We start from the raw sequence: 11442 nt of genomic DNA, 5'->3' as shown, positions 1-11442 counted from the left end.
AGAGGAAGGAATTTGTGTTTGACTCTTGCTTTAGAAGCAACGAACATATTCAAAGAGCCTAATGTGTGCTGGACCCTTTTGCCCCTTTGCCTGTACTATTTCGCCTATTGTGTTTGATACACAATAACCCAGAACTATGGACACTCTTGCTCCCATTTTGCAGGCAAGGAAAATTATCACATAGTAACTGGTGGCTGGAATTCCAATCCCCAAGTCCTCCCTGGAGAGACACGGGTATTTCCTAAAAGATACCAAGCTGACTGAAAGGAAGCAAAGACCAATAATAAGAGTCCAGCTCTTTTCTGTTTTAGAGATTTGATTTTATCTCCTTCCCTGGGGATTTTCCATTTTAGAGAATCCAGGGCTTAGCCAGCCAGCTCCTGATATGACACAAATACAGCCCAAGGGCCAGCCCAGAGATATTTACCTAATCGCTAAGAAAGCAACATGACACCCTGCTCTACTGTCATTATGGTGACAAACACATCACCGAGGGGCAGGAAGGATTTCACACCAGGTCCCTCTGTCTAGCACTAGTCCCTAAAGTACATAAACCGTGGAGCCCTTTCCTGACCCCCTCACAAAAACATGATCCTTATCTTTTGCAAACCCTTGTAGATACAATCATTATATGAAAAATTAAGACTGATAGCACTCTTGGTAATTTTGTGAGCTTTTTAAAAAAAAAATTCACATTGTAATTTTTCACTTGATGAGCCAGCCTTGAGTCTGGACCCCTTTACAAAATTTCCAACCATTAAGAAACTTCTTTTCTGGGGGTACCTGGGTGGCTCCATTGGTTAAGTGGCTACCTTCAGCTCGGGTCATGATCCCAGGGTCCTCGGATGGAGCCCTGCATCGGGCTCCCAGCTCCATGGGGAGCCTGCTTCTCTCTCTCCCTCTGCCTGCTGCTCTCCTGTCTTGTGCGCTCTCTTTCTCTCTCTCTGTCAAATAAATAAAATCTTTAAAAAAACAAAATGTCATTTCTTAGTGCTCATGTCTCCCAACACACATGATTTAGCCAGGCCTAACTAACATCAATTAGAGGAGTGATCTAAACACTGAAAAGCAGGGTCCCCCACAACAAGCAGGGCATAGGTGAATGTGATGGCCATTGACTCAAGTCCAAGAAAGAACCCTTGGACATGGGTGGAACTACAACTGGCAGGTGGACAGGGAGCCCTTCCCAGGGCCAAGGGAGATGAGGCCCCCAGCTCCCTGCTACACAGCCCTGGGGCCCGGCCTGTCAGATGTCTCTGCAACCAGGATCCCCTACTCCTGACACAGGAATCCAAGTCTGGGATGCACTGGCCCTGGGAGCTATAAATGGGGACGAGCCGCACAGATGGGGGCTCATGATGCAGGGACGCTGCGGTCGGGAGCATGGACATGGGCCCTAGGCACTCTGGCTGGGGGCAGGTGGGTGGGCAGCGCAGCTTCTGGACCAAGCCACCCCATGGACTGCACCAAGGTTCTGCTGTGACATTTGTTCAAGGCAAAAGTACAGGAGTGAGGGACAGCTCAGGTGCTGTGGCTCCCACCCCTCTTGGGCATGGAGGAAAGTGCCTATTCCTGTCTCTGCTGCCCAGACTGCTGATAGGAATGGAGGTGGAGAGTAGCCAGGACTGCAGACCGAGCTGGTTTGTGGTTAGGCGGCAAAAACAAGGTTGGGGGAGTTGGGTGATGGGGTGATGGGGGCAGGGATCAGGGGCAGGTGGATGGGAGACAGAGCCTGACTCATGGGACCACACTTGGCTGGGCTTCCAGAATCAGGAGTTACTGGGGATGGGGGGCGGGCACAGAGGGCAGGCCTGCCTAGTCTTAGATGCCTGTTGGAATGGAGAAGCCTAACAAAGGTGACAGGGATGCTGAGAAGGTCTGGGGTGAAGTTGGGGCAGTAAACAAGATGAATCTGGGAGTCTGGGGCCAACGGGTTCCACGAAGTCTAGCCCCTATCTCTCCCTTTCCTTTCACCACCTGTCTCCTATAACACCTATGGGCTAGCCATCAGGAAACTCACCATTTCGAATCACATCAGGCCCTCTCTGGCTCTCCTCCATTGTACCCTGGGACTTCTGTCTGAATCGCCTTCCCCTCTAGTCCCACCTGTCCTCCCCTTGCAAGCACCTTATGGTCCAGCTAAGACTTCTCCTTTGAGGCCCCTTGGCTCCCCCATGTCGGAGTCAGGTGCTCTGTTGTCCCCCACCCCGCCCCCATCCCACTGTATGACCATTTACATGTGTCTCTCCTACTGGGCTGTGAGCTCTTCAGCAATGCCTGTCAACACCAGGGGGCTGCCTCCTTTGCACCTGGGACAAACCCCCCCCCAACACAGGGCCTTCACCCTCCAACATGCTTGGCCTACCCACCTGGATGTGGGTCCCTGTCCTGGGTTCCCCGGACGCAGATTACAGAATGTTACTCAAGGAAAGGGCCAGGGGAGGCTGGTAGGAGCAGGGATGCAGAAGGATCCACACAAGATGTGGGTAGAGAATCAACATCCTAGGCCAGCGGAGTCTGGGGTGAGGAGCACTGAGCGTGGGACTGAATATGAAGTCCCTTTGCTCTAGGGCAACCCGGAAACTCTTCTGTAGAAATGAAACCGGGGGCAGGACACAAAACCCGGCCGTGAAAACACAGAGACAAGACAACGCATTTCCTCATTTAAATTTATTTTTCAATTTTTGTTTCTCACTTAACCAACACATTTGTAAAATGTAGCAGGCTGTGTTAGTAAAGGAGAAGCAGGGAGCAAAGAGAGGGGCAGGATGGAAGCAGCCACACATGGGAAGTCAAGAGCAGGAAGCACTTGGGGGCAGAAGGGGCAGGCAGCCTCCTCCACCGTCCTGCCTTCCCACAGGCATTAACCTTGTCTATGCTCATAAAGACCCCCGGACAATTTTGTAAACGTTGTAAAGAGCATTTATGTTGCCTCCAACCTTTGTCCCCCCAATTTTCCCCTCTGACCCCACCAGTGACCAGGCAGGATCTGCTCAGGCCAGCGCCCTGCATAGCCTAGCCCAGGAGAACCCCGCTCCTGGGTTTCAAGGCCCCAACCCCATAGGCTTAGTCCCCGGATAAGCAACAGAGAAGCCGAGAGTTGGAGGGTTGCAGGGAGGTGGTGGTGGTGGGGAGGGATCTTAGAGCTCTTTCTCCAAGCTGGACCTTGGAGAGCATTCTCCGAATGCCCTCTGTTTCAACCACAGGCTCCTGCTCAAGAAGACACTGGACACGCCACCGTGGGCGTGGGACCTTGGCAGCAAAGAGGGCAAGAGCCTGCCTCCCACACTTGCTAAAACCCTGGGTTTCCCAGGAGGGAAGGGTTAGCTTCCACCGGGGAAGGGCTTCCTGGCATTGACCCAGTGGACACTGACCCTGTGCTTATGAACACCAACATTTCAATCAGGATGATATACACCCTGATGCATTCTCATTCTAGAAAGTACTTTCAAGGCAAATGCCTTTGAGGACAATTTAATGCCTTGATCGGTTTTCTACAAAGTGCAGATAAATTTCCTTTTCTCCCCATTTTTTTTTCCTTGAAGAAATTTTCACCAGGATCAAATCCTATCCGTGTGCGTTTTACCACATACATTTGATTCCCTGGTTAGTGTCCGAGGCAATGTCTAAGGTCGCCAGCGGTCACACGTGTCACTGGCAGTTTTCTCCCGTGGCTCTCCCCTCCACGAAGTCCGGTTTTCCGGGGGAAGGGATCCGGCCGACTCTTCGAGGATTGAGGATCGGTACCCAGTCACAAATTTGTGCAGCGTGCCGTTCATCCCGATGTGTGATACCTGTGCCACTCGGCCCCAGCAGCTCTCCCCGCCCCGGAGCGTTTCCGAGGGGCCGTGTGTGTGTGTGTGTGTGTGTGTGTGTGTGTGTGTGTGTGTGTGCACGTGGCCTCCCCTCTGCTGAGCAGGGAGAGAGCCGGGAGCCCAGCCGTGGCCACGGATCAGGGCAGGTGGGAGGAGTCAACGCCCTTTCAGGCCCAAGCCCGCGCCCCCCCCCGGCCGCCCGTCTCCACCTGTCACGGTCATGGCGCCTTGTCAGCGGCCCCCGCCGCCTGCTCGGAGCGCGGGGGTCCGCCCGTGGCGGCGCGCGTGCTGCGGAGCAGACCCAGGCCTCTCGAGCGGCCGGCGCCGTGCAGCTGGCGCTCGTGGCGCCGGATCTGCACTTTGTGGCGGAAGCGCTCGCCGCAGTCCTCGCACACATAGGGCCGCTCGCCCGAGTGTGTGCGCCGATGGCGCAGGAGGTTGGACGAGACGCTGAAGCGCTTGCCGCAGTCGCCGCAGGCGTAGGGCCGCTCGCCGGTGTGCGTGCGCTGGTGCTGCACGAGCGCCGAGCTCTCGCTGAAGCGCTTGGCGCAGTAGGAGCACGCGTAGGGCTTCTCGCCCGTGTGGATGCGCTGATGCGTCACCAGGTTGGAGTGCTGCGAGAAGCCCTTGCCGCACTCGCTGCAGCGGTGCGGCCGCTCGCCCGTGTGTGTGGCCTGGTGGCGCACCAGGTCCGTGCTGCGGCTGAAGCCCTTGCCGCACTCCCCGCAGATGGTCGGCCGGTCCCGTGCGCGCCGCCGCCGCCGCTGCCGGGCCGGAGTCAGCGCCGCGCTGCCCGCGGGGCCCGGGATGGCCACCACGGCGGGCGCCGCCACGGCCGGCAGCACCATGAGCTCCTGCAGCACCACGTAGCCTGGCGGGGCCACCACCACCGCGGCTGGAGCCCCCGGGGCCGCGGGCCCGCCTCCCCCTGCGGCGGGCACCAGCTCCAGCTGCAGCTCTGGCTGCACGGGGGTCAGCTCCAGCTGCACCTCCTGCGGCGGGGCTCCCAGCTCCACCGGGGTCAGCTCCAGCTGCACCTCCTGCTGCCCCTCCAGCTGCTGCTGCTCCAGCTGCTGCTGCTGCTGCTCCAGCTGCTGCTCCAGCTGCTGCAGCTGCTCCTGCAGTTTGAGCTGCAGCTGCCGCTGTTCCTGTTGTCTCTCCAGCTCCTGCTGCCGCTCTAGCTCCTGCCGCTGCCGCTCCAGTTCCTGCTCTGTCCCCAGGTCCACCGGCATGAGCTCCAGCTCCACCTCTTCCTCCTCCTCTGGCTCCAGGGGACGGGGCGGCGGCTGCTCTTGCAACTGTTCTTGCTGTTGCAGCAGCTGCTGCTGCTCTAACTGTTGCTGCTGCTGCAGGTGCTGCATCTGTAACTGCTCCTGCTGCTGCTGTAACTGTTCCTCCTGCTTCTGCTGTTCCTGCTGTTGCTGCAGCTGCTGCAACTGGTATTGCTGCTGCTGCTGTAACTGTTCCTGCTGCAGGTGCTGCTGCTGCTGTAATTGTTCCTGCTGCAGGTGCTGCTGCTGCTGCTGTAATTGTTCCTGCTGCAGGTGCTGGGGTTGCTGCTGCTGTAACTGTTCCTGCTGCAGGTGCTGCTGCTGCTGCTGTAATTGTTCCTGCTGCAGGTGCTGGGATTGCTGCTGCTGTAACTGTTCCTGCGGCAGGTGCTGCTGCTGCTGCTGTAACTGTTCCTGTCGCAGGTGCTGTGGTTGCTGCTGCTGTAACTGTTCCTGCTGCAGGTGCTGCTGCTGCTGTAATTGTTCCTGCTGCAGGTGCTGCTGCTGCTGCTGTAATTGTTCCTGCTGCAGGTGCTGGGGTTGCTGCTGCTGTAACTGTTCCTGCTGCAGATGCTGCTGCTGCTGTAACTGTTCCTGCTGCAGGTGCTGGGGTTGCTGCTGCTGTAACTGTTCCTGCCGCAGGTGCTGCTGCTGCTGCTGCTGTAACTGTTCCTGCTGCAGGTGCTGGGGTTGCTGCTGCTGTAACTGTTCCTCCGCAGGTGCTGCTGCTGCTGCTGCTGTAACTGTTCCTGCTCCAGGTGCTGCTGCTGCTGTAACTCTTCCTGCCGCAAGTGCTGCTGCTGCTGCTGTAACTGTTCCTGCTCCAGGTGCTGCTGCTGCTGTAACTGTTCTTGCTGCTGTAACCGTTTCTGTTGTTGCTCCTGCTCTTGCTGCTCCTGTGCTCGTTCCTGCTGTTGCATCAGCCCCAGCGGTGATCTCAGCTGCCCAGGGGGCACAGGTTGGGGTGTTCCGGGCAGGTCCTTGTTTTGTTGGGGCAGCCGGCCTTGCCCAGCTTGCTGCTGCCGCTGCTGCTGCAATTCCAGCTGCAGTCCTGACGGCGGGCTTTGCGGTAGCTGCTCTTGCAGCCACTCTGGCTGTTGTCGCTGCAGGTCCTGCTGTCCGGGTTGTGCTTCATCGGCGAGTCCCCTGGCCCCCATCCGGGCTGAGCCTGTTGGCTGTGGAGGGCTGCCGTTCTTCTCCCGAGCCTCTTCCTCCTCTTGACTCTCAACCCCACCGCTGCCACCTGCAGTGGAAAAGGCAGGAAGCCAGGAGAGAAGGATCCACAGGCAGCTCTCTGGGTCAGACCCCCATGGCCTCCCCGCTAACCCTGCCCCACGTACTGCCACTCTAGTACACACTGTTGAGCTCTCAGCAGGGGCCCAAAGGGACCAGGTCAATTGGCCATGGTATCGGGGAAGAAACTGAAATGCCCAGAGGCGTGGGGTTGGCTTAGAAATGTGTCCGAAGATCTGCGGGTCGCGTCACTCTGGACTCTGGCTCGGCGACCTCTCCTCTGGGCCTCCCTCCACACAGCCTCCATGCTTAGATCTTGGCAGTGACAAGAGCTTGGGCATCTGGGGCTCCCAATACCATTCCCTGAGAAGTCTCTTGGGCTTAATTACCATCCAGTGGGAATCAGCAAACAAGTCACCCTGACAGCTAAGCCACAAGCCCATGCTGAACTCTGACCTCACTTAGGGTCACGCCTTAAATAAGCAAACTTGCCTTCTCTGTAAATAATATAGAATCTCTCTCTCTCTCTCTTTTTTTTTTAAAGATTTTATTTATTTATTTGTCAGAAAGAGAGTGAGAGAAAGCAACACAAGCAGGCAGAGAGGCAGGCAAAGGCGCAGAGAGAGGCAGGCTCCCCGCTGAGCAAGGAGCCCGATACAGGACTCGATCCCAGGAACCTGGGATCATGACCTGAGCTGAAGGCAGCGGCTTAACCCACTGAGCCACCCAGGCCGTCCCAAATCTCTCTCTTTTTTAAAAAGGCTTTATTTGGGGCGCCTGGGTGGCTCAGTGAGTTGGGCCTCTGCCTTCAGCTCGGGTCGTGATCCCAGGGTCCTGGGATCAGGCCCCGCATCAGGCTCTGGGCTCGGTGGAGAGCCTGCTTCCTCCTCTCTCTCTGCCTGCCTCTCTGCCTGCTTGTGATCTCTGTCTGTCAAATAAATAAAATATATTTAAAAAAAAAAGGCTTTATTTATTTATTTATTTGATAGAGAGAAAGAGAGGGCAAGCATGACCAGGGGAGCAGCAGGCAGAGGGAGAAGCAGGCTCCCCACTAAGCAGAGAGCATGATGCGGGATTTGATCCCAGGACCCTGGGATCATAACCTGAGCCGAAGGCAGATGCTTAAAAACTGAGCTACCCAGGCGCCCCAGTAATAAAGAATCTAAAGTTACTTGGAAGTATTACCACAGATGTTTTCTAAAAGTCCCTGAAGTGTCAGAGAGAGCACTAGGTTTCCAGTGGGAAGTTCTCAGGTCAGGCCCTAACTCTACCAGTTAGTGGCTGTTAGCCTCCTATAGCCCCAGACCCCCACCCCCCCCACCCCGTCAGTAACAGCCTCAGGATACCCACGCTTCCAGCTCCGTGCGTGAGGCAGGAAGGGCCTAGCCTCTAGAACCCGGCATGTGCCTGACAAATCCCTCTGCCTGTGGGTTAGGAAATTCGCTCACAAACTGACGAACAGTTGGGAAATGCCAAGGACACAGCTAGCCCTGTTTGAAGGAGCCTAGAGATGGGACACGTTTGAGACTATTAATCTGGAACGGAAAGGGCTAACCCCATAGTCCTACATCAGCACAGTGACTGGCCAGTCACGTAACCTCTGGGAACCCAAGTGTCCCTGTCTGCAAAAGGACAGCGACCCTTCTCAGGGACACAGTGAGGACTCAAGGGGGGACAGGTGTGGCCCAGCACTGTACAGGTGTACAGTAACTCCTGCCACCTACGCGTCACTCTGTTGTCACATGTCACTGCCCAAGAGCCACACGTCGTTTCCCGTTTTGAGCATTCATACTGTGTTACCAGAAAATCAAAGAGGCCTGCTCCATTCCCAAGTCTGCCTTCAACAATCGTTCTTCCTACCGCCTCATATTTTCATTTTTGTAACGGAAAGCAGGGGTGCGATTTATAACATTTTGCTTTCTGGCCACTCTTCCAGGAGTATACTGACAGAATAAAACCAAGGGATATCTCCATGTAAGTAATTTCCTTTTAGGAAACTATTCCTCATAACGTTTGCTTAGGCTAACAGACAAGTAGTTTTCACATACGCACACCAGCCAGGAGTAGGCGCATGGTGACAAAGACAGCCATGCAAACCTGTCCATCCACCCCCCCACTCCCCAGCAGGTCTGAGCCACTCCCGCCACCTCTGGGAGCAGCAGGGACACATTGTGCCTCTGTGTCAGTCCTCATATTTCTAGCACAGCACTTGGCCGTGTGGCCGGTCCTGGCTTCTTACAGTCACATCAGCATTTCTAACAATGATGTTTTAGTAAACATATTATTGTCATCTGAGGCGTATACCATACCCTTGCAAGACTGTTGTCGGTTAAATATTTGAGCTGGAAGACCCCTCATTTCATCCACACATCCCCACCCAACCCCTCCAATTGCTTTGGTTCTTTCCATGCTGTTCAACCCTGGCCTGGACCTCACTCAGTGCCCTCAAAGGACAGAGAGGGAAATTGGACCAGAGTGGGTCCCAGGGGGAGAAGGCATCTTGGAAGGTTCTACAGGGCCACATTTGCCTCTGGGCAAAAAGGGAGAAAGATAGATGGAAGCAAAGGTCAGGAAAAGCGGACAAGGTCAGAGAAGGCCCCAGGAAAAAGAGAAGCCAGGGGGGGCCAATGCCTGGGGTACAGGGGGCAGTGGGAGAGAGCCCCTGAATTCAATCTGAGAACATGAGTCTGGAGCCCAGGACAGGTGGGAGGACAGTGGAGACTACCTGACCACTGGGGACACAGCAGCAGCTCCCAGCCAGCACACATCCGGGGTCCAGGGCATGGACTGTGAAATGTCTGCACTGTCAAGAGCCTGCCACCAGCAAAACCACAGCCTGACAGAGCCACCTCTGAAAATCCTAAGGCCAACCTGCCAGTGTTGTTCCAGGCAGTGGGCGGGGCGTGAGCGGCTGCAGCCAGCCCTCCCCACCTGGAAACCACCAGCTGAGCGCCCTTGCAGACAGCAGGCTGACCCCCGACCCTGCAGCCCCTGGAGCTCTGGCAAAAGATCCTCAAGGGGGTCTGAGGGCTATCTCCCGGCTTAGGTCAGAGCCACACCCCTCTCCAGCCCCTTACCTGAGAGGGTGCCCGGCCCCGGGCCCCCATCTTCAAGACACCGAAGCTCCAGCACAAAGGTCTCGGTCGCGGCCCCCAGCTCCATCCTAGCGTTCAGACCAAGATCCCGGGGAGCCAGCTGTGCTGAGAGGAAGGAAGGAAGCTGTTCAGGTGAGTCCCCACCCCAGGGACACCGACTGCCAGAGAGCCCTCCATCTCCTCCTTGAACCCCAGAGCCGGCATCTCCACCCAGCCTGGAAAGGAGGACAGTGCAATCCACAGCTGGGGAAGGGAGGAGCAGGGCGGCCTGGAGGCTCAGCTCCCAGGGCCCATTCATTTCCCGGGGCAGAGGCAGTTCCTTCCTCTCCCGACTTTGCAGGGCCCATGCTCAGCCCCAGGCTGAGGGGCTGCTGGTGCACCTGCTCCTCACTGAGATCCGACTGTGGGAACCAGCCCTCGCTGGGGAGCCGAAGTCCTACCAGGGACATCTGAGGAAGTTTGCAGAAAAAAGAGAAACATCTCCCATTCCACTGCCCCCTTCAAAGCACTGACAAGTGTGTTCCCTTCCCTGGTTTCTTGCCTCCCAAACCACTGTTGGGGTTCACCCCAGCCTTCTAAGGCCACCAGCGGGCCACAGGTTCCAGGTGCCACCGCAGCTCCCTGGGAAGGCAGGTTTCAGAGGACGACAGCCCATGGAAGCAGCCTTGGCCCACCGGCTCCTGAGGTCTGGAAGGTTCCTCAGCCCTCTCCTGCCTCCACCCTGGCCCCTGCGGAGATGTCGCCACATCCAGTCCTGCTTCCCCTCCTAACTCCAGCTCCCCTTCCAGAATCCAGTCCAGAAGCCCTCCAGAGAGCAGTCCCCCCGCCCCCCGGCTTCCCCACCCCCCTCCGGCGGGCCCACCTGGGGCAGCATCTCCGGCTCCTCGCAGCGGCCTCCTCTCCAGGGGAGGTGTGGTCAGCAGCGGCTGGAGAGCGCGGGCCGGAGCGTCAGCCAGCTCCCTCCTGAGGCGCCTCCATCCAGAAAGAGCCGGGGAGGCGCTGGGCCACCGGGGGCCTTTCTGGGCACTGCGGCGGGCCTGTCGCGGTCAGGGCGGTGGAGGTCGCCCTGGGCCCAAAAAGGGGCCAAGCGGAGTTGGCGAGCTGAAGTTGGTGTCGGCTCCCGGGGAAGGGGTGCAGGGAGGGGGCCGGGGGCCGGCCGGGCGCGGGTCCCGAGCGAGGGCCGCGGGGGGTGCCGGGCGACACCGGTCTCGGCCCAGCCGGGGATCAGCGCGGGTCCGGCCGTGGTCCGCCGGCGGCCACAGGTGCCCGGAGCCGGCGGGCGGGGGGCGACCCGCGCCGGGGTCCCGTTGGCTCGCCCGCCCGCCCGAGCTTGCGTCCGGCGGGCGGCGGGCAGCGGGCAGCGGGCCGGGCCGGGGCGGGGGCGGCGGGGCCGGCACAGGAAGTCCCCCCGGCATCCGCATCCTGTCCCCCGCCCGCCACCCGCGCGCCCCGCGCCCCGGCCCCCGCGCCGCCGCCGCCGCCGCCGCTCTAGGCAGCCACGAGCTCGGTGGGCTTAACCCTTCCCGGCCCGGCCGCTCACCCACAGGGCTCCCGGCCCGGCCCTGCCACCCCCACCCCCCGGGGGGCCCGGTGCAGCCTCGGGGCGCCCCTGGCCCGGGGCCAGGTTGGGGTTCATTAGCACTCCATTAGAGGACACTCACCTAATGGGGAGGCCCCAATCCGTCCCCCCACCATTGGACCCAAAAGAGGCAGCCCCCTTGGCCCCTTGAACCCCTCCTCCTGGAGCCTGGGATGGTGAAGACAGGGCAGGTGGGCGGAGGCGGGGGCGGGGCAGAGTTTGTGCGTGCTTGAACAGTGGGCTGGGACCCCAAAGGACCAGATGGGGAGGTGGGAGCCACCCTCTTTAAGTGAAGGGTAAGCCGGGCTCACTGTCGCTGTGCACAAGCCCCACGGGTCAGGCCTTCCTCCACCACCCCAACCTCAGCCCTCCCCAGGTCCCCAGCCCAGTAGCTCTGTGCTGAGGCCTCCAGCGACAGGCCAAGCTGACCCCTGCCTGAATCAGGGGTT

At 58.5% G+C, this 11442-nt stretch overlaps 1 protein-coding gene across 1 annotated transcript; it reads right to left on the bottom strand.

Annotated features, from left to right (window-relative positions):
- Positions 1-2660: 2660 nt before the first annotated feature.
- Positions 2661-10546, bottom strand: LOC111145690 (zinc finger protein 853). The gene is made up of 4 exons (XM_022500797.1): positions 10277-10546; positions 9397-9514; positions 6150-6329; positions 2661-5811 (listed from the first exon to the last, which is right to left on the bottom strand). Exons 1-4 carry the CDS (start codon positions 10286-10288, stop codon positions 4034-4036), a joined length of 2088 nt encoding a protein of 695 aa, XP_022356505.1. The 5' UTR covers positions 10289-10546; the 3' UTR covers positions 2661-4033.
- Positions 10547-11442: the final 896 nt, after the last annotated feature.

The sequence above is a fragment of the Enhydra lutris genome, unplaced genomic scaffold, assembly GCF_002288905.1.
Source record: "Enhydra lutris kenyoni isolate GAN:26980312 unplaced genomic scaffold, ASM228890v2 scaffoldscaffold13, whole genome shotgun sequence".
Lineage (NCBI taxonomy): Eukaryota > Metazoa > Chordata > Mammalia > Carnivora > Mustelidae > Enhydra > Enhydra lutris.
The sequence above is the reverse complement of the archived record's forward strand: the minus strand, read 5'-3'. Positions and strand labels throughout refer to the sequence as shown.

What these genes read in the sequence shown, in the direction of transcription:
- LOC111145690 (XM_022500797.1), bottom strand. An exon ending in GGGGCCGGGCACCCTCTCAG is followed by an intron (nt 6,330 to 9,396) that starts GTAAGGGGCTGG and finishes TTTCCACTGCAG; the next exon opens with GTGGCAGCGGTGGGGTTGAG. An exon ending in GCAAGAGCAGCTACCGCAAA is followed by an intron (nt 5,812 to 6,149) that starts GCCCGCCGTCAG and finishes CAGCAGCAGCAG; the next exon opens with CAGCACCTGCGGAGGAACAG.